The 12,840-nt window shown below is 50.6% G+C and overlaps 1 protein-coding gene across 2 annotated transcripts in view; it reads left to right on the forward strand.

The window, feature by feature from the left end:
* Positions 1 to 1,243: 1,243 nt before the first annotated feature.
* TNN (tenascin N) overlaps positions 1,244 to 12,840 on the forward strand; it is a gene marked incomplete at its 5' end in the record, with an annotated part of 52,441 nt that continues 40,844 nt past the window's right edge. For both annotated transcript variants that reach the window (XM_080824462.1, XM_080824463.1), the window contains 5 exons: positions 1,244 to 1,649; positions 2,832 to 3,206; positions 3,701 to 3,964; positions 7,497 to 7,682; positions 8,872 to 8,961. In XM_080824462.1, coding sequence (XP_080680588.1) covers positions 1,244 to 1,649; positions 2,832 to 3,206; positions 3,701 to 3,964; positions 7,497 to 7,682; positions 8,872 to 8,961 — 1,321 coding nt within the window. The remainder of the gene's footprint in view (positions 1,650 to 2,831; positions 3,207 to 3,700; positions 3,965 to 7,496; positions 7,683 to 8,871; positions 8,962 to 12,840) is intronic.

The raw sequence follows: 12,840 nt of genomic DNA on the forward strand, positions 1-12,840 counted from the left end.
GGTCTGATAGTGGTGAAGGATGGGCCATCCTGGAGAGGGGTTGGGGAGGCATCCTGTTACACACGGATGGAGCTGAAGGCTCACACATCCTGGGGCCAGACTAGAGGTGAAACCCAACAGCCTGTTCCTGCCCCAGTGGCCTGGACTGACTGGCAAAGCAGGCCAGTGGGGCATGGACGGCTTTGAGGGTGACTGAACCCCTTGGCTTGTGTGATTCTGTGCTCCTGCCTTGGGAGGGCTCCAAGGAATTGGCCTTGGGTCCTTTCCTTAGGAGGCTGACAGCCTCACAGGGAGACAAACTGAATACAAGAGTAACTATAACACAGGGTAAACCATCAAGAGCCTCGTAGAGGAACCGACACATTTCTCAGAATGCTCAGCATAAGGAGAGCTGGTAGTTTCCAGCGGGAGTGAGATTGGGGGGGGGGGGAGCGCAGGAGAGAAGGCTTCATGGAGAAGGCATTTTCGTTAGAAATTCTGGTCTTTTACTGGCTTGCAGGCAGAGGTGGTGAGGAGAACCCTGGCCCGGGGTCTGAGTACAGGCTCTGCCCTTCCTGGCTGTGGAACCCGGGCCCACATGCTTGATCCCTTGAGCCATGGTTTTCTCACGTGTGCAAAGGAGTGTGACATAGGGGTGATGAGCATGGACGCTGGGGCCGGATTGCCTAGATGCAAATTCTGCCGCTCTTGGCCGCTTGCCTGTGGGCAAGTCATTTGAGGCTGGCTGAGCCTTAGTTTCTGCATCTGTAAAATGGGGCACAAATAATATACTCCATGAAGGATTGTTGTGAGGATTGAATTGGTACGTAGCATTCTCTCTATGTGCAGGTGTTCCGTAGGCAGTGTTGACGGGGCGGGTAATATACTAGGAGCGTGGTATAGATTAGGGTTGGGGGAAATTGAAGCCTGGTCACAGTAGGCCCTTTATAGGAGACCGTTGTTATCCTTATTATCATTAGTCAGGTGAGTATAGAATTAGAGTGAAGAGGCGGGTCTGCCAGGTACTGAATGGTGTAAGCAAAGACAGGAGGTGGGAATGGACAATGTGTGAGAAGAGACAAAAACTTTGGTTTGGAGCCTCAGGACCTACAGGATGAAATATGTCTGTTGGTTTCTTAGCCTCCTGTGGGCTCCTGGAATCCACTCAAAAGTCCAGATTCCATCAGCAAATCCCCATGGCTTGCCTTTTGCATCTTTTCTGGGTACAGGTCTCCAAGAGGGTCTGCTGACTGTCTCTCCGAGGATGGGTCTCCAGGGGACATTCTGCTTCCCCCTGGGACTCCTCGTTGGCTCTGTGTTTTTGGTGGCATCAGCCCCAGCCACTCTCGAACCTCATGGCTGCAGCGACAAGGAGCAACAGGTCACCGTCAGCCACACCTACAAGATTGATGTGCCCAAGTCTGCACTGGTCCAGGTGGAGACTGACCCTCAGCCCCTCAGCGATGATGGGGCCTCACTCCTGGCCCCAGGGGAGGCTGAGGAACAGAACATCATCTTCAGGCACAACATCCGCCTGCAGACGCCACAGAAGGACTGTGAGCTGGCAGGCAGTGTCCGAGACCTCCTGGCCCGGGTGATGAAGTTGGAGGAGGAGGTGGCAGAGATGAGGGAGAAGTGCAATGTCCACCGCTGCTGCCAAGGCGCTGCTGGTGAGCTCGCCACCCGGTATTCATTCAACAAACCATGAGTGGGCACCTGCTACGTGCCAGGTGCTCTCTGTGAGTCTGGCGGGCATGCGGGGGGTCTTGTCATTGGCACTAGCTCCACGGAGTATCTGTAAGCCTCAGTAGACAGGGACCAGCAACTCTTAAAGTGAGTCTGGACTCCTGGGTTTAGGCTTCCGGGTGATCTTTGTGGATCCAGTCTCCACGGGAAGGGGAAGCAGTGAAAGAGAGGAAAGCTGGTCGGCCCTGGAACTAGATGGGACCTGATACAAACGCCAGTCTTGTCACTATTTAGTGGCGTGACTCTAAGTAAATTGTGAAATTTTCTAAACTGTCCAATTAGGATAATTCTATCACCTAGTCCAGTTCTGAGAACCGCAGACACTGCACAGAAGTTTCCTGGCCCATAGTATATATTTAGCAAAGCGGATCCAAGTCAAAATGGGTGGTATGTTGACATCCCTTTCTATGCTGAGGGAAAAGCCATGGTTGAGAACATCTATATACCAGACAGACACCTGGGCACCAGGGCCACCGCCACGAATGACACAGCATTGGACAGCAGTGGAGGAAACTCCCTGGCAAAAATGTCTAGGAAGGAAAGAGGGTGTTCTGAGAAGCAGGAGCTGGGCTGTTGACTGACTAGGGCCTCCAACTGCCTCTTGCTGCCTGGGCCTAGAGAGGGGAGCCTGGGGGATCCTTTTTTCCACCCCTCAGCCCCAGAGTGTGACTGGTCCATTGGGGAAGCTTCTGCCGGCCCACTTTTCCAGGCTTCAGTGTGGGCTCCTGCCTGCTCCCCCAAGCCCTGCCCCCCGAAGCCCTGCCCCCCAGCACAAGCCGGTGCGCTGATGCCCGGGCTGGAGAAGTGCCCGCGCCTTCACAGTTAGGTCCTCAGTACTTACCTCCACTTAGAGCGGGGTGGGGAACCAGAACTCACCTGAGCACTTGGATGAGAAGGGAAAGGGATGGGACTTCACGTGGCGTTTGGGACACGAAAGGACACGTCTGTAGCTGCCGCAGCAGTTCAGAGTCCGGCCGAGGTCAGAAAGGGCAGATGTCTGTCTTCGTCCCAGGCCCTGGCCTCCTCGGAAGGAGGCGGCGAGAGGGCCCCGGCCCTCGGCGCGCTCCACCGCCCTCACCCCCAGCCTGCTCTCCTCTCGCCCGCAGGTGGGAGCCCCGACTGCAGCGGCCACGGGACCTTCTCGCCGGACACCTGCACCTGCCGCTGCGAGCAGGGCTGGGAGGGCGCGGCGTGCGAGCGGCCCGCCTGCCCCGGGGCGTGCAGCGGTCACGGGCACTGCGCCGCCGGCCGCTGCGAGTGCGAGCCGCCCTACGTGGGCGCCGACTGCGCCTACCCCGCCTGCCCCGACGACTGCAGCGGCCACGGCGCGTGCGTGCGCGGCGTCTGCCAGTGCCACGACGACTTCACCGCCGAGGACTGCAGCGAGCGTCGCTGCCCCGGCGACTGCAGCGGCCACGGCTTCTGCGACACGGGCGAGTGCTACTGCGAGGAGGGCTTCAGAGGCCTCGACTGCGCCCAGGGTGAGCCGACCGAGAGGCCCGACTCTCTCCTTTCCCCGCCCCGCGCCGGCACCCTTTAGCGGTCGGGACACCCGGGCTGCGCAGGGAAGCGGCCTCTGGTCCACCTCGGAAGCCCCGGGGTGGGGGTGCGGGGCATATAAAACACAGATTGCTGGGTTGGCCGGAGATTCTGATGCAGGGGGCCCGGGGTGGGGCCCGAGGATCTGCATGAATAACCGGTTCCAGCGGTTATTGGTGCTACTGGTCTGAGAACCAGCCGTCTTCTGTGACCTGATGGCGCTGTGTGCGTGTGTGTGTGTGTCTAGGGGTGATCGAGTGGGTGTCAACACCCAACCACGTAGCTTCCGGCGGGACGAGGGGGCGGGGGTGTGGTGGGTGGTCCAGAGTGGTACCTGCCACCAGAGTTAAGTATATCGTGGGTGCTTGGTGACTTTGGTTGTGCCTTTTCGCCCCTGTTTCCTCCCCTCCCCACACCTCTGGTGTTCTGCATACAGTGGTGGCTCCCCAGGGCCTGCAGCTGCTCAGGAGCACGGAGGATTCCCTGCTGGTGAGCTGGGAGCCCTCCAGCGAGGTGGACCACTACCTCCTCAGCTACTACCCTCTGGGGCAGGAGCTCTCTGGGAAGCAGATCCAAGTGCCCAAGGAGCAGCACACCTACGAGATCACCGGTTTGCAGCCTGGAACCAAGTACATAGTTACCCTGCGCAATGTGAAGAAAGAAGTTTCCAGCAGCCCACAGCATCTGCTTGCCACAACAGGTGAGGGATGCCTCAGGGTTCCCAGGGAAGGCCCCATTTTAAATATTTTCTCCCATCGTCCCCACAAATACCTAATACTCAGAACATTGCCCTCGTTTGGGGTTGAAAAACATCACTGCTGCAGTCCTGGTTTCTGGAGAAAAATCTCTCAGCTTTTCTTGGCTCCCTTCTCTCAGTTCTGCCAAGGCAGTGATAGAGCCTGCTGGGGCCCAAGGGGTCTTCCCCCCCTGAGATTAGTAAGGTCTGAGTGCTCTGTGGCCACACCCAAGCAGCCAAGGAGACTTTGAGCCTCGAGGAGGCTTTGAGGCCATTCAGCAAACTGGAGTTGGGACGGGTGAAGGTTTACTGAAGCCACCTGTATCAGAGTCATCTTAGTAGGAAAGAGAGAGAGTGAACAGTAATTGAAGACAGTTCAGGGAAGAGGCGGGTGGATAGGATTTGGCTGGTAGAACACTCTAGGACTAGCATCAGTGGGATCCACCCCAATCTGAAGGAGCAGGGATGGAAATTGGTAGTGAGACCCAAAAAGAGCTATAGGAGAGGGCTGTCTGAGGAGACGGTTTGGGTAGAGATGCAGGCCATCCCTTATGGCCTTACCAGAAGGGAGGGAAGGAGATCAGGAACTCTCTACCCTGCCTTCTGATCTCCTGGTAACTCACTGGTTGAACATAACAAGAAGCCAGAGGGTTCTTGTGTGACTAACACAGTTCATAGCGGTCATCATCTGGGATACACAGGACAGACAATGGATTTGGGGGAACAGAGTCTCCAGTGCACCACCAAATATTATCAAAGTGTTTGTAAAGACAAGCCTGAGGGCTTACTGTTTCGAGATTCTTGTTTTCTCATGAAAGTTCTTAAAGCAGCTTAGATCTTCAGGAGCTTGGAGAAACCCAGTTATCTGAGTGATTCTGATCCCTTCATTCACTCATCTTATTTTACTGAACATCTACTTTGTACCAGCCACTGTTTTAGATGCTGATAAAAATCAGCTGCCTCTACTCTTCGCTAAACTCCTGGGTAAAGATCCAGGAGACACAGGTGGTTGGGCTTTTGGGCCCATCGTTTTCTCTGCAGAAGCATCAAGCTGCCTATCCTGTTTGGTGGTGGGGATAAGGATGGCTCCATCCCTAACAGAAAGGACCGTTAAGGACCTGTCATCCTGGGGGTATAATCTGTGATTGCCTTTGTCTACCCCCTCCAGCCGTAGGCCCCTTGGGGCACCCCTGGAGTCAAGCAGGTTGGGTTTATTGACTGTTGGTGTGGGACAACACACCACAGGGTCTGTGTATCTCAAGAGCATTAGAAAGGACTGGAAAGGAATTGGGGCTTGTGTTGGGTGATTGGGGGGAAGTTGAAGGCAATAGGGGTTTGCGTTGGCTTGCATGCCTTCGTCAAGGGGAGTTAACTCCGTGACTGGTAACTTAGTGAAACTTTTCTAGAAAATGCCGACTACAGGGAGGCTAAAGCCATCATCAGAGAAGAAGGGTAGTCACTCATATTAGTCAGGGGAGAGAATGTTGGGTTGTTTTTGTGGTTTGGACAGTGTTCCTGCTTTTGCCTGTATTCAGACGTGATTACAGAATGGCCTTCTTTTGTCTTCAGCTATCATGACCACACAGTGGCTTTTCTGATGCTGATGTTCTGTGAAATCATTTATGCTCAGTGGGAGTGCACCCAAGCTAATCTGTGAGAACCAGGCCAGCTCCCCACTGTTGGGCTACTTTTCTTTTTCTCTCCATTTTTGTCTGTCGCGTCCTCTGTCTTTAGTGCCCAGAGCCTCCCAATGAAGAGCAGAGACAGCTGTTCTGAAAGTCTTAGTAACCCCTCTTGGCTTCTACACTAGGGACTTGTGAAATCTTGCAACTGTGAAGCTTGTCTTTCTGTCTAATCTGATCCATGTTAAACCCTTTCTGCTTCCTCCTCAGGAAAACCCCAGTCTGAGAGACACTTATCCCCATAATAATCTTGAATATTTTCATTAAGTCTCTGCTTTTTCATTTGTGAGCTGTATAGGTCCCTTCTGTGATCCTTGAGTCACTTTCATTACTGACCTCTTGACCTGTTCCTTCAAGGAATTCCTATCTTTGAAGGAAGAAGCTGGAGGCTGGGAGATGGAAGCCAATAGGTTGGAGGAAATTCTTCAAGGAAAAGGCTATGTGAGATTCTTGTTCATAAGAGAGTGAATCAAAAACATTCAGACCCGAGGGACCTCAAGAGCACCAAGTTCACCCCCTGCCTGATGCACAAATTCTGTGTCCCATGTGCTTGACAAATTCTCTGTCCCTTGTCCTTGACAAGGGAGCACCACAAAGGCAGTGAAAATGGGTATGTGACCAAGGAAGGGGCAAGGCTGAGAGCGTCGGGGCTTCAAACTTCAGGTCAGATGACATCCATTGGATATGGCTATTGAATATGGCCATTGGATACGGCCATTGGATACAGCCATTGGAACCCACTGCTCTCAAAGACCCAGTCCCCTCCCCAACCACCACCCAAAAGTTCTTCCCTTGGAACCACATCAGTGATCCATTCCTTTGCATGAATCATTGTAATTTCATTTTTTTACAAGTGGAAGGGTAAACATTTAGCCATTAATATTTGACTATGAATAAATGAGTACAGTAACTCCAATAACTCTCCTCTGTAGGCTGGACAGGTTGGGCAGCTGAGGTCACCAGGTCTAAACTCTGGTAGAAGGTACAGCGAAGATACTCAGAAGGACCAAGTTAAAATTCACCTATTTTATAGTTTTCCCTAATGTTAGTCTTTTTTTTTTTTTAATTTATTTAACAGACAGAAATCACAAGTAGGCAGAGAGGTAGGCAGAGAGAGAAGAGGAAGCAGGCTCCCCGCTGAGCAGAGAGCCTGATGAGGGGTTTGATCCCAGGACCCTGGGATCATGACCTGAGCCTAAGGCAGAGGCTTTAACCCACTGAGCCACCCAGGCGCCACCCCCCCCCATCCCTTATGTTAGTCTTTACAGGAGAATGTGAGTGGCAAAGAAGGAGCTGTAATTTGGGAGATGGAGGAAGAGACTAGTTGTATTATCAGTATTATACTCCAGATAATTTCAAAAGCATTTCCACACTTTACATGGGAGAAGCTGAGCTTCTCTTCCTGGGATTGTCTTTGAGGGCACAGTACTGCAGCTAAAGTGTGTGTTTCATTCAGAGCGGCCTGACCCCTGGGTCTGGAGGTTTGCATGGCTGGTTGGAGACGTGTGGTCCAGGGCTTGGCCCATGGCGGCTTTGACAGGGAGGGCAGCATGGCATCTGATGGGATGGGATGGGAGGGAGGTAGGAGGCTTTCTCAGAAGATAGTCTTTCTTCCGTGGATAATGTGAGAGCCAACAGTTTATTTGCTACTTTGGTAGTTTTAAGACGCCTGTTAAGGATATGTGTGCTGGGATGAAGCATGTTCTCAGTGCGTCTGGAAAGGCCAATGACCTTACTAGGCAAAAGATTGCTCCAGACCTGCCTGAGCTCTTCTCTTCACTGCTTTCTCCCACCTTCTCTGACACCTGACCTAGATCTTGCCGCACTTGGCACTGCGTGGGTGACGGATGAGACAGAGAACTCGCTTGACGTGGAGTGGGAGAACCCCCCGACCGAGGTGGACTACTACAAGCTGCAGTATGGACCCCTCACAGGGCAGGAGGTGGCCGAGGTCACTGTGCCCAAGAGCAGTGACCCCAAGAGCCGCTATGACATCACAGGTAAGAGCCAACAGTGGGGATGTGGGATGTTTGCCGTGGATGCTGAGGTGGGGACAGTGGGCACAGAGGGTCCTGGGGCCCTTGGAATCCCTTGAACTCTGACTCTGGAAACTCCCAGACAAGAGCCCAGTTGGTGGGGCTCTCGAGTCCCAGAGCTGACTCTGGAATCTCAGAGCACCTGGCTGACAGAGGACAGCCCAATGTCCTCTTAAAAACCCTGTCTGTGTCTCAGGGTGGATATGTCGGTGTAGACATTCCTTTTGGAAGAACTGTGTGTGTGTGTGTGTGTGTGTGTGTGTGTGTGTGTGAAAGAGAGAGAGAGAGAGAGAGAGAGAGAGAGAGAGACTGGTTTATTTGGCATGCTACATGGAAGGAGTGATGCTGGGAGGCCGGGTGGGGAGGTTCTTGTCCCAACTGACCAAGTCAATTTACTGAGAGCTAAAAATCCGATGGCCGCTAGGGAAACAGGGCCCTGCAGGGCTGGCTCACATTTTGTGACTCCCAAAGCTTGGAGAATTTTCAGGGCTCTCTTTAAGGAATATAATACACAATCATGAATATCTAAGGGACTACCTTTGGAGGTAGCCCATGCAGGGGAGGGGGCCCTGAGCTTATTAGCTCCACGGTTTCAACCTCCTCTGCTGTGCGCTCTGTGCACTCCATCTTGAATGACATCTTGGGCTTCCCAGTGTCTGCAGAGCGGAGAGCAGCGTGCGTGCCTCCCGCATAACTGCTCTCTGCCTGTACTCTGCCACAGTCTATCTGGGCCACATAGAGCAGTCATTCCAACCACGGCTACAGAGAAACAGACAAGAAAAGGCAACGCAAAGAAGAAAATCATGGAATACGATTAGGCTAATTATTACAATGAGGCAGGAAGAAACTTTTGAGGGAGAAGGATTATTGGGGGCAGAAAGCCAGTTGGGCTGTAAATAAAAGTGGGAAATCAGTGCTTGGCGGCCCAACAAAGGAGTTCCCTTATGTTCACTTCATCTACTCTGGCCCCCCGCACCTCCTGAAGTGCCTCGACGGTGCATTGTACTCCTGGCCCCAGCACTCTTTCTCTGCCTTAGATTCCTCTTGGGGTGAGAAGCGCCCCTTCCCCCACGAGGGAAATCCTTGGGGAGAGCAGGGTTGGGGGTGAGGGTCTGGGGCCCAAACTCACCAGGCCCCGGCTGCTTGTTGGCAGGTCTGCAGCCCGGGACAGAATACAAGATCACCGTTGTTCCCATGAAAGGAGAACTGGAGGGCAAGCCGATTCTCCTGAACGGCAGGACAGGTAGGAGCAATGCAGAAGCGCTGTGCCCACTTCTCAAGTTTGCTTTCGGATGTTTTTCTTGGCTGACTCCTCTCTGGAGAAGAACGCTGGGATTTGTAGGTAGAGAGATTCTCTTTGTGTTCTGACTTCTATTTTGTGGGGCTGGGGAGGGGAAGGGAACTTTCCCTATTTGAAATGTGTCTTACCATTGAAAATCTCCCCCAGGATCTTGGAGTCAAGAGGAAAGACCATTTCTGACACCTTTATGCTTGTTTTATTAGCTTTTGTCACTGGATTATTTTTATTTAATATCTTGGACTGAGGCACACAGACCCCTATTACCTAATACAGGCGATCTGTAATTTTTTTTCTCTTTATTCCTGTGTTTTTTCCCGATGATCACACACAAACACTCTGGTTTAAAATGTCAGAAGATTTTAAAGACTCTCACATGGGAGCAGTGGTATATTTAACATCTGTGGATTGCGAAAACATCTATAGTGACAGACGTTATAAATCAGTAACATTTGATGATAGATTTGTCATTTCTGAATCGGAAAAGAATTCGAAATCTCTGTAGTCATATATGCAACCATTCCACGTAGCTCTGAGTTTTCAGCCAATGCTTGAGTCCGTGTGGAATGGTGTGTCTCCTGCAATGGCGAAGCTCTTGCCACCCCAAGGTGGGAACCGGTGAGCTAGACGATAATGCCACCGGGGGAAGGCTAGTCCTCGAAGCCGACCAAGAAGGGATCTTTGAATTTCGAGACTTTCTTGAATGCATTTTAGTTCTTTTCGATTCCCTCTTGGCAGGAGCTGGCCTGGGTGGTGAGACCGTGCAGGAATGGAATTCGCTATTTCGGGTTGCCTAACAGATCGCATATCTGTAGTGTGAAAGCTAGAGTCAGACAGTTGTGAAAGCTAAGCTGTAACTTCATTTAGGAATGAGACAATACAGGCTGTGCAGCCTGCCTGCGCAGTGGATGGGTGAAGACTTCGAGTGGGCTGGAAAACGGAAAGGGCTTCCTTGCTTCCGGTGGCATTCTCGTTAGCTGTGAGTTCACTGAGAGTGTCCTATGCATCAGGCATTATGCGAATGAAGGACTTCTCATAATGGATCTCATTTAGTTCTTACCGTAACTGCGTGGTAGGTCCTACTACTATTTCTAAGTCACATATTAAAAAACAACAACACCTGGGAAGTTAAACTCAGGATCGCCTGGCCAAGGAGTGACAGAGCTGGGATTTGAACCTAGGATATCCACTTCAATGATTACAAAACTAAAGTGCCTCCTACTTTTACCTTTTCACCCGTTGTTTCTGGCTAATTCTCCTACTGTTCACCTCCTAACTAGAAAAATGTCTTCGATTCCTCATTGATTTAGGACAATGAGGAACCCGTGTATCTTGGCCTCAGTGGTTGTGATCATCTGGCCTGTTGTTCTCCTTACTCTTGCTTTTCCCAGTGGAGAACCTTCCTGCTGTTGGACTTTTCTTGGGGTTTCTTTTCTTTTTTTTTAAGTAGACTCCACACACAGCATGAAGTCCAACACAGGGTTTGAACTCACAACCCTGAGATCAAGACCTGAGCTGAGATCAAGAGTCGGATGCTTAACCAACTAGCCACCCAATGTCCCTGTTGTTGGGGTTTCTTAACACAGAAGGCTCATGTCTGCATTATGGGTTCATTCCTGTTCCACCAGCCTAGGAAACCCTCCACGGTTATCTTTAGCTCTCCATTAATTCAATTGGGAATTCAATTAATTCAAGCTATCAATTAATTCAACAAAAACAAATTGCAGAGTCCTGCTAGGCACTAGAGACATGGTCCCTCTAGATTCTTCCAAAGATGAAAAGCCCTGGTCCTCGCCTTTCAGGGGCTCATAGCAATAAGATCACTCATCCTTCCAGGCTCAGCTCCAACCTTAGCCTCTCCACTGAAACCATGTGGGACCACATTAAATAGCAACTGTTTTTGCCTCTGAGTTTTTAGAGCATTTAATCACACATGGCCTTGAATTGCTAGTTAACCTTTCAAGTATGTTATCCCAACTAGAATGTGAGCACTCAAGGAGTGTTTTTATTGTCAATTACATTCTAGAAGCAGGATGGGATATTTTATTGGATAGCAAATAAATTTGTGTCATGTGTCCAATGAACATTTAAAAAAAAAAAGACATGATCATTTCTGAGGTCAGGAAACACTTTCAAACCTGGCTAGACTGTTCATTCATTTAAGAGGGGGGAAAAAAGAAAAGAATCTCTTTTTTCTCCAAATATTTTGCATTGCTTGAGATGGAAAAAGACAGTGGAATCTAAGAATGGCATAACCACGTGCAGGAAAGAAATGACACAGTTCAGTTATTTTCCATTGAACAAGTCACTCATGGGAACTAATCCACAAAAGGGAAGAGGTCAATTGAAAATCCTCACCCTGTTAAGACCCTCAGAGGGCACGGAAGCATCTTCTGGAAAGGCAAGGCTTCCAAAGCAGGTCAGCTTCAGAGCAGCAAGCATCAGCCAGCCCAGTGTCTCCAGGCGGAATGGCCTTGAACTTCACCGCCGGACACTACCAGCCTTCCCACCTCCAACGACAGGAAGGGCAGGCACTAACTAAGAGGTGATGCTACCCCTTCGTCCTCAGTTTCTCCATCTGTAAAAGGAGAGGTTGGACTAAATGAGCTTAAAGTCCTTCTTCTTTTTTTTTTTTTTAACATTCTTGTTAGTGTTTTCATAACTTCCATGATTCATGCTTTTCCACGGTGAGTCCAGAACAAAGGACTGCTTGCTTTGTTAGAATTCTACCAGCTCCCATGCACAGCAGAACATACTCGCATACTCATGTGTTAACAATTTTCATAGAACGTTTCCTTTGACAGTGCTGTGAAATAGCAATTTTGCCTCTCTCTGGATCTTTTCCACTTTTTACCACCTTCTAGACACGCTGCTGCATTTCAAGTGGCCCAGCCCCTAAAACTTCCCTTCTTCAGCTCTTTCATGTTACAAGATGAACCTGTCAACATCCAGAGTTCCTGCCTCATACACAGTCGCCCACGTGCTCCCAGTGGCGGAAAAACAACCATAATCTTCGTCAATTGAGTACCCGCTATATTCTAGGTACTCAGGGCTCCATACACGTTTTCTTTGGTCCTTATAATAGCATTCCATGCATTATTATTCCCATTTTACATGGGAGAAGGTGGAAGCACACAAAGTTTAGGAGAGTCAGGGTGAACCAGTGGACGGCATTTGAATGTGTTTGCTTGAGGTCAAATCACAGGCTTTCCAGAAGCAAAGCTAGAGGAGAGCAGGAAGAGAGGTTGATCTCTGAACACATTCTCTACAAATAAGGCCTTTGGGATAATTTTATTGCCACAGTGAAAGCAATGGGGGAAGAGGCTGAGAAAGCAACGTGATGGGACGCATGGCTACTGGAGTCCAAAGGAAGGCCTCACTTTCCAGAAACTCACTTTCAAAATAGGGGCATAAAGCCCTATCCCCTGTCTTTGCCCCCAAGCCCATATCCCTGTAGATTTTAGATCCTGGCTATGCCATTTTCCACTATGCCAACTGGGTGATTCAGAAGTAGCCACTGGGAATGGAGAAAGCTATTCTGAAGGCCTGTGGCCATGGGCTGGAGCCGGGACCTGTGAGGCTGTTGTTCCAGCACAGACTGAGGACAGCCGTGCCCTCCCCAGCCTGGTGGCAAATCTCGTTATAAAGGGGAATAGACTTCCCCATGTGCCTAGAGCTCTCCATTAGCCCCCTCTGTCCAGTCAGTTTTGTCAATTAGATCTTCTGAAGAGGGGATGCCCTTTATTCTAACACATGCCGTGGAAAGGTCTACCGCCCAAGTCTTGTCTTCTGTCTTTCTGACCTTCCGTGGCCCTGACAGAGGTC

This window comes from Martes martes (genome assembly GCF_963455335.1).
Source record: "Martes martes genome assembly, chromosome: 15".
NCBI lineage: Eukaryota > Metazoa > Chordata > Mammalia > Carnivora > Mustelidae > Martes > Martes martes.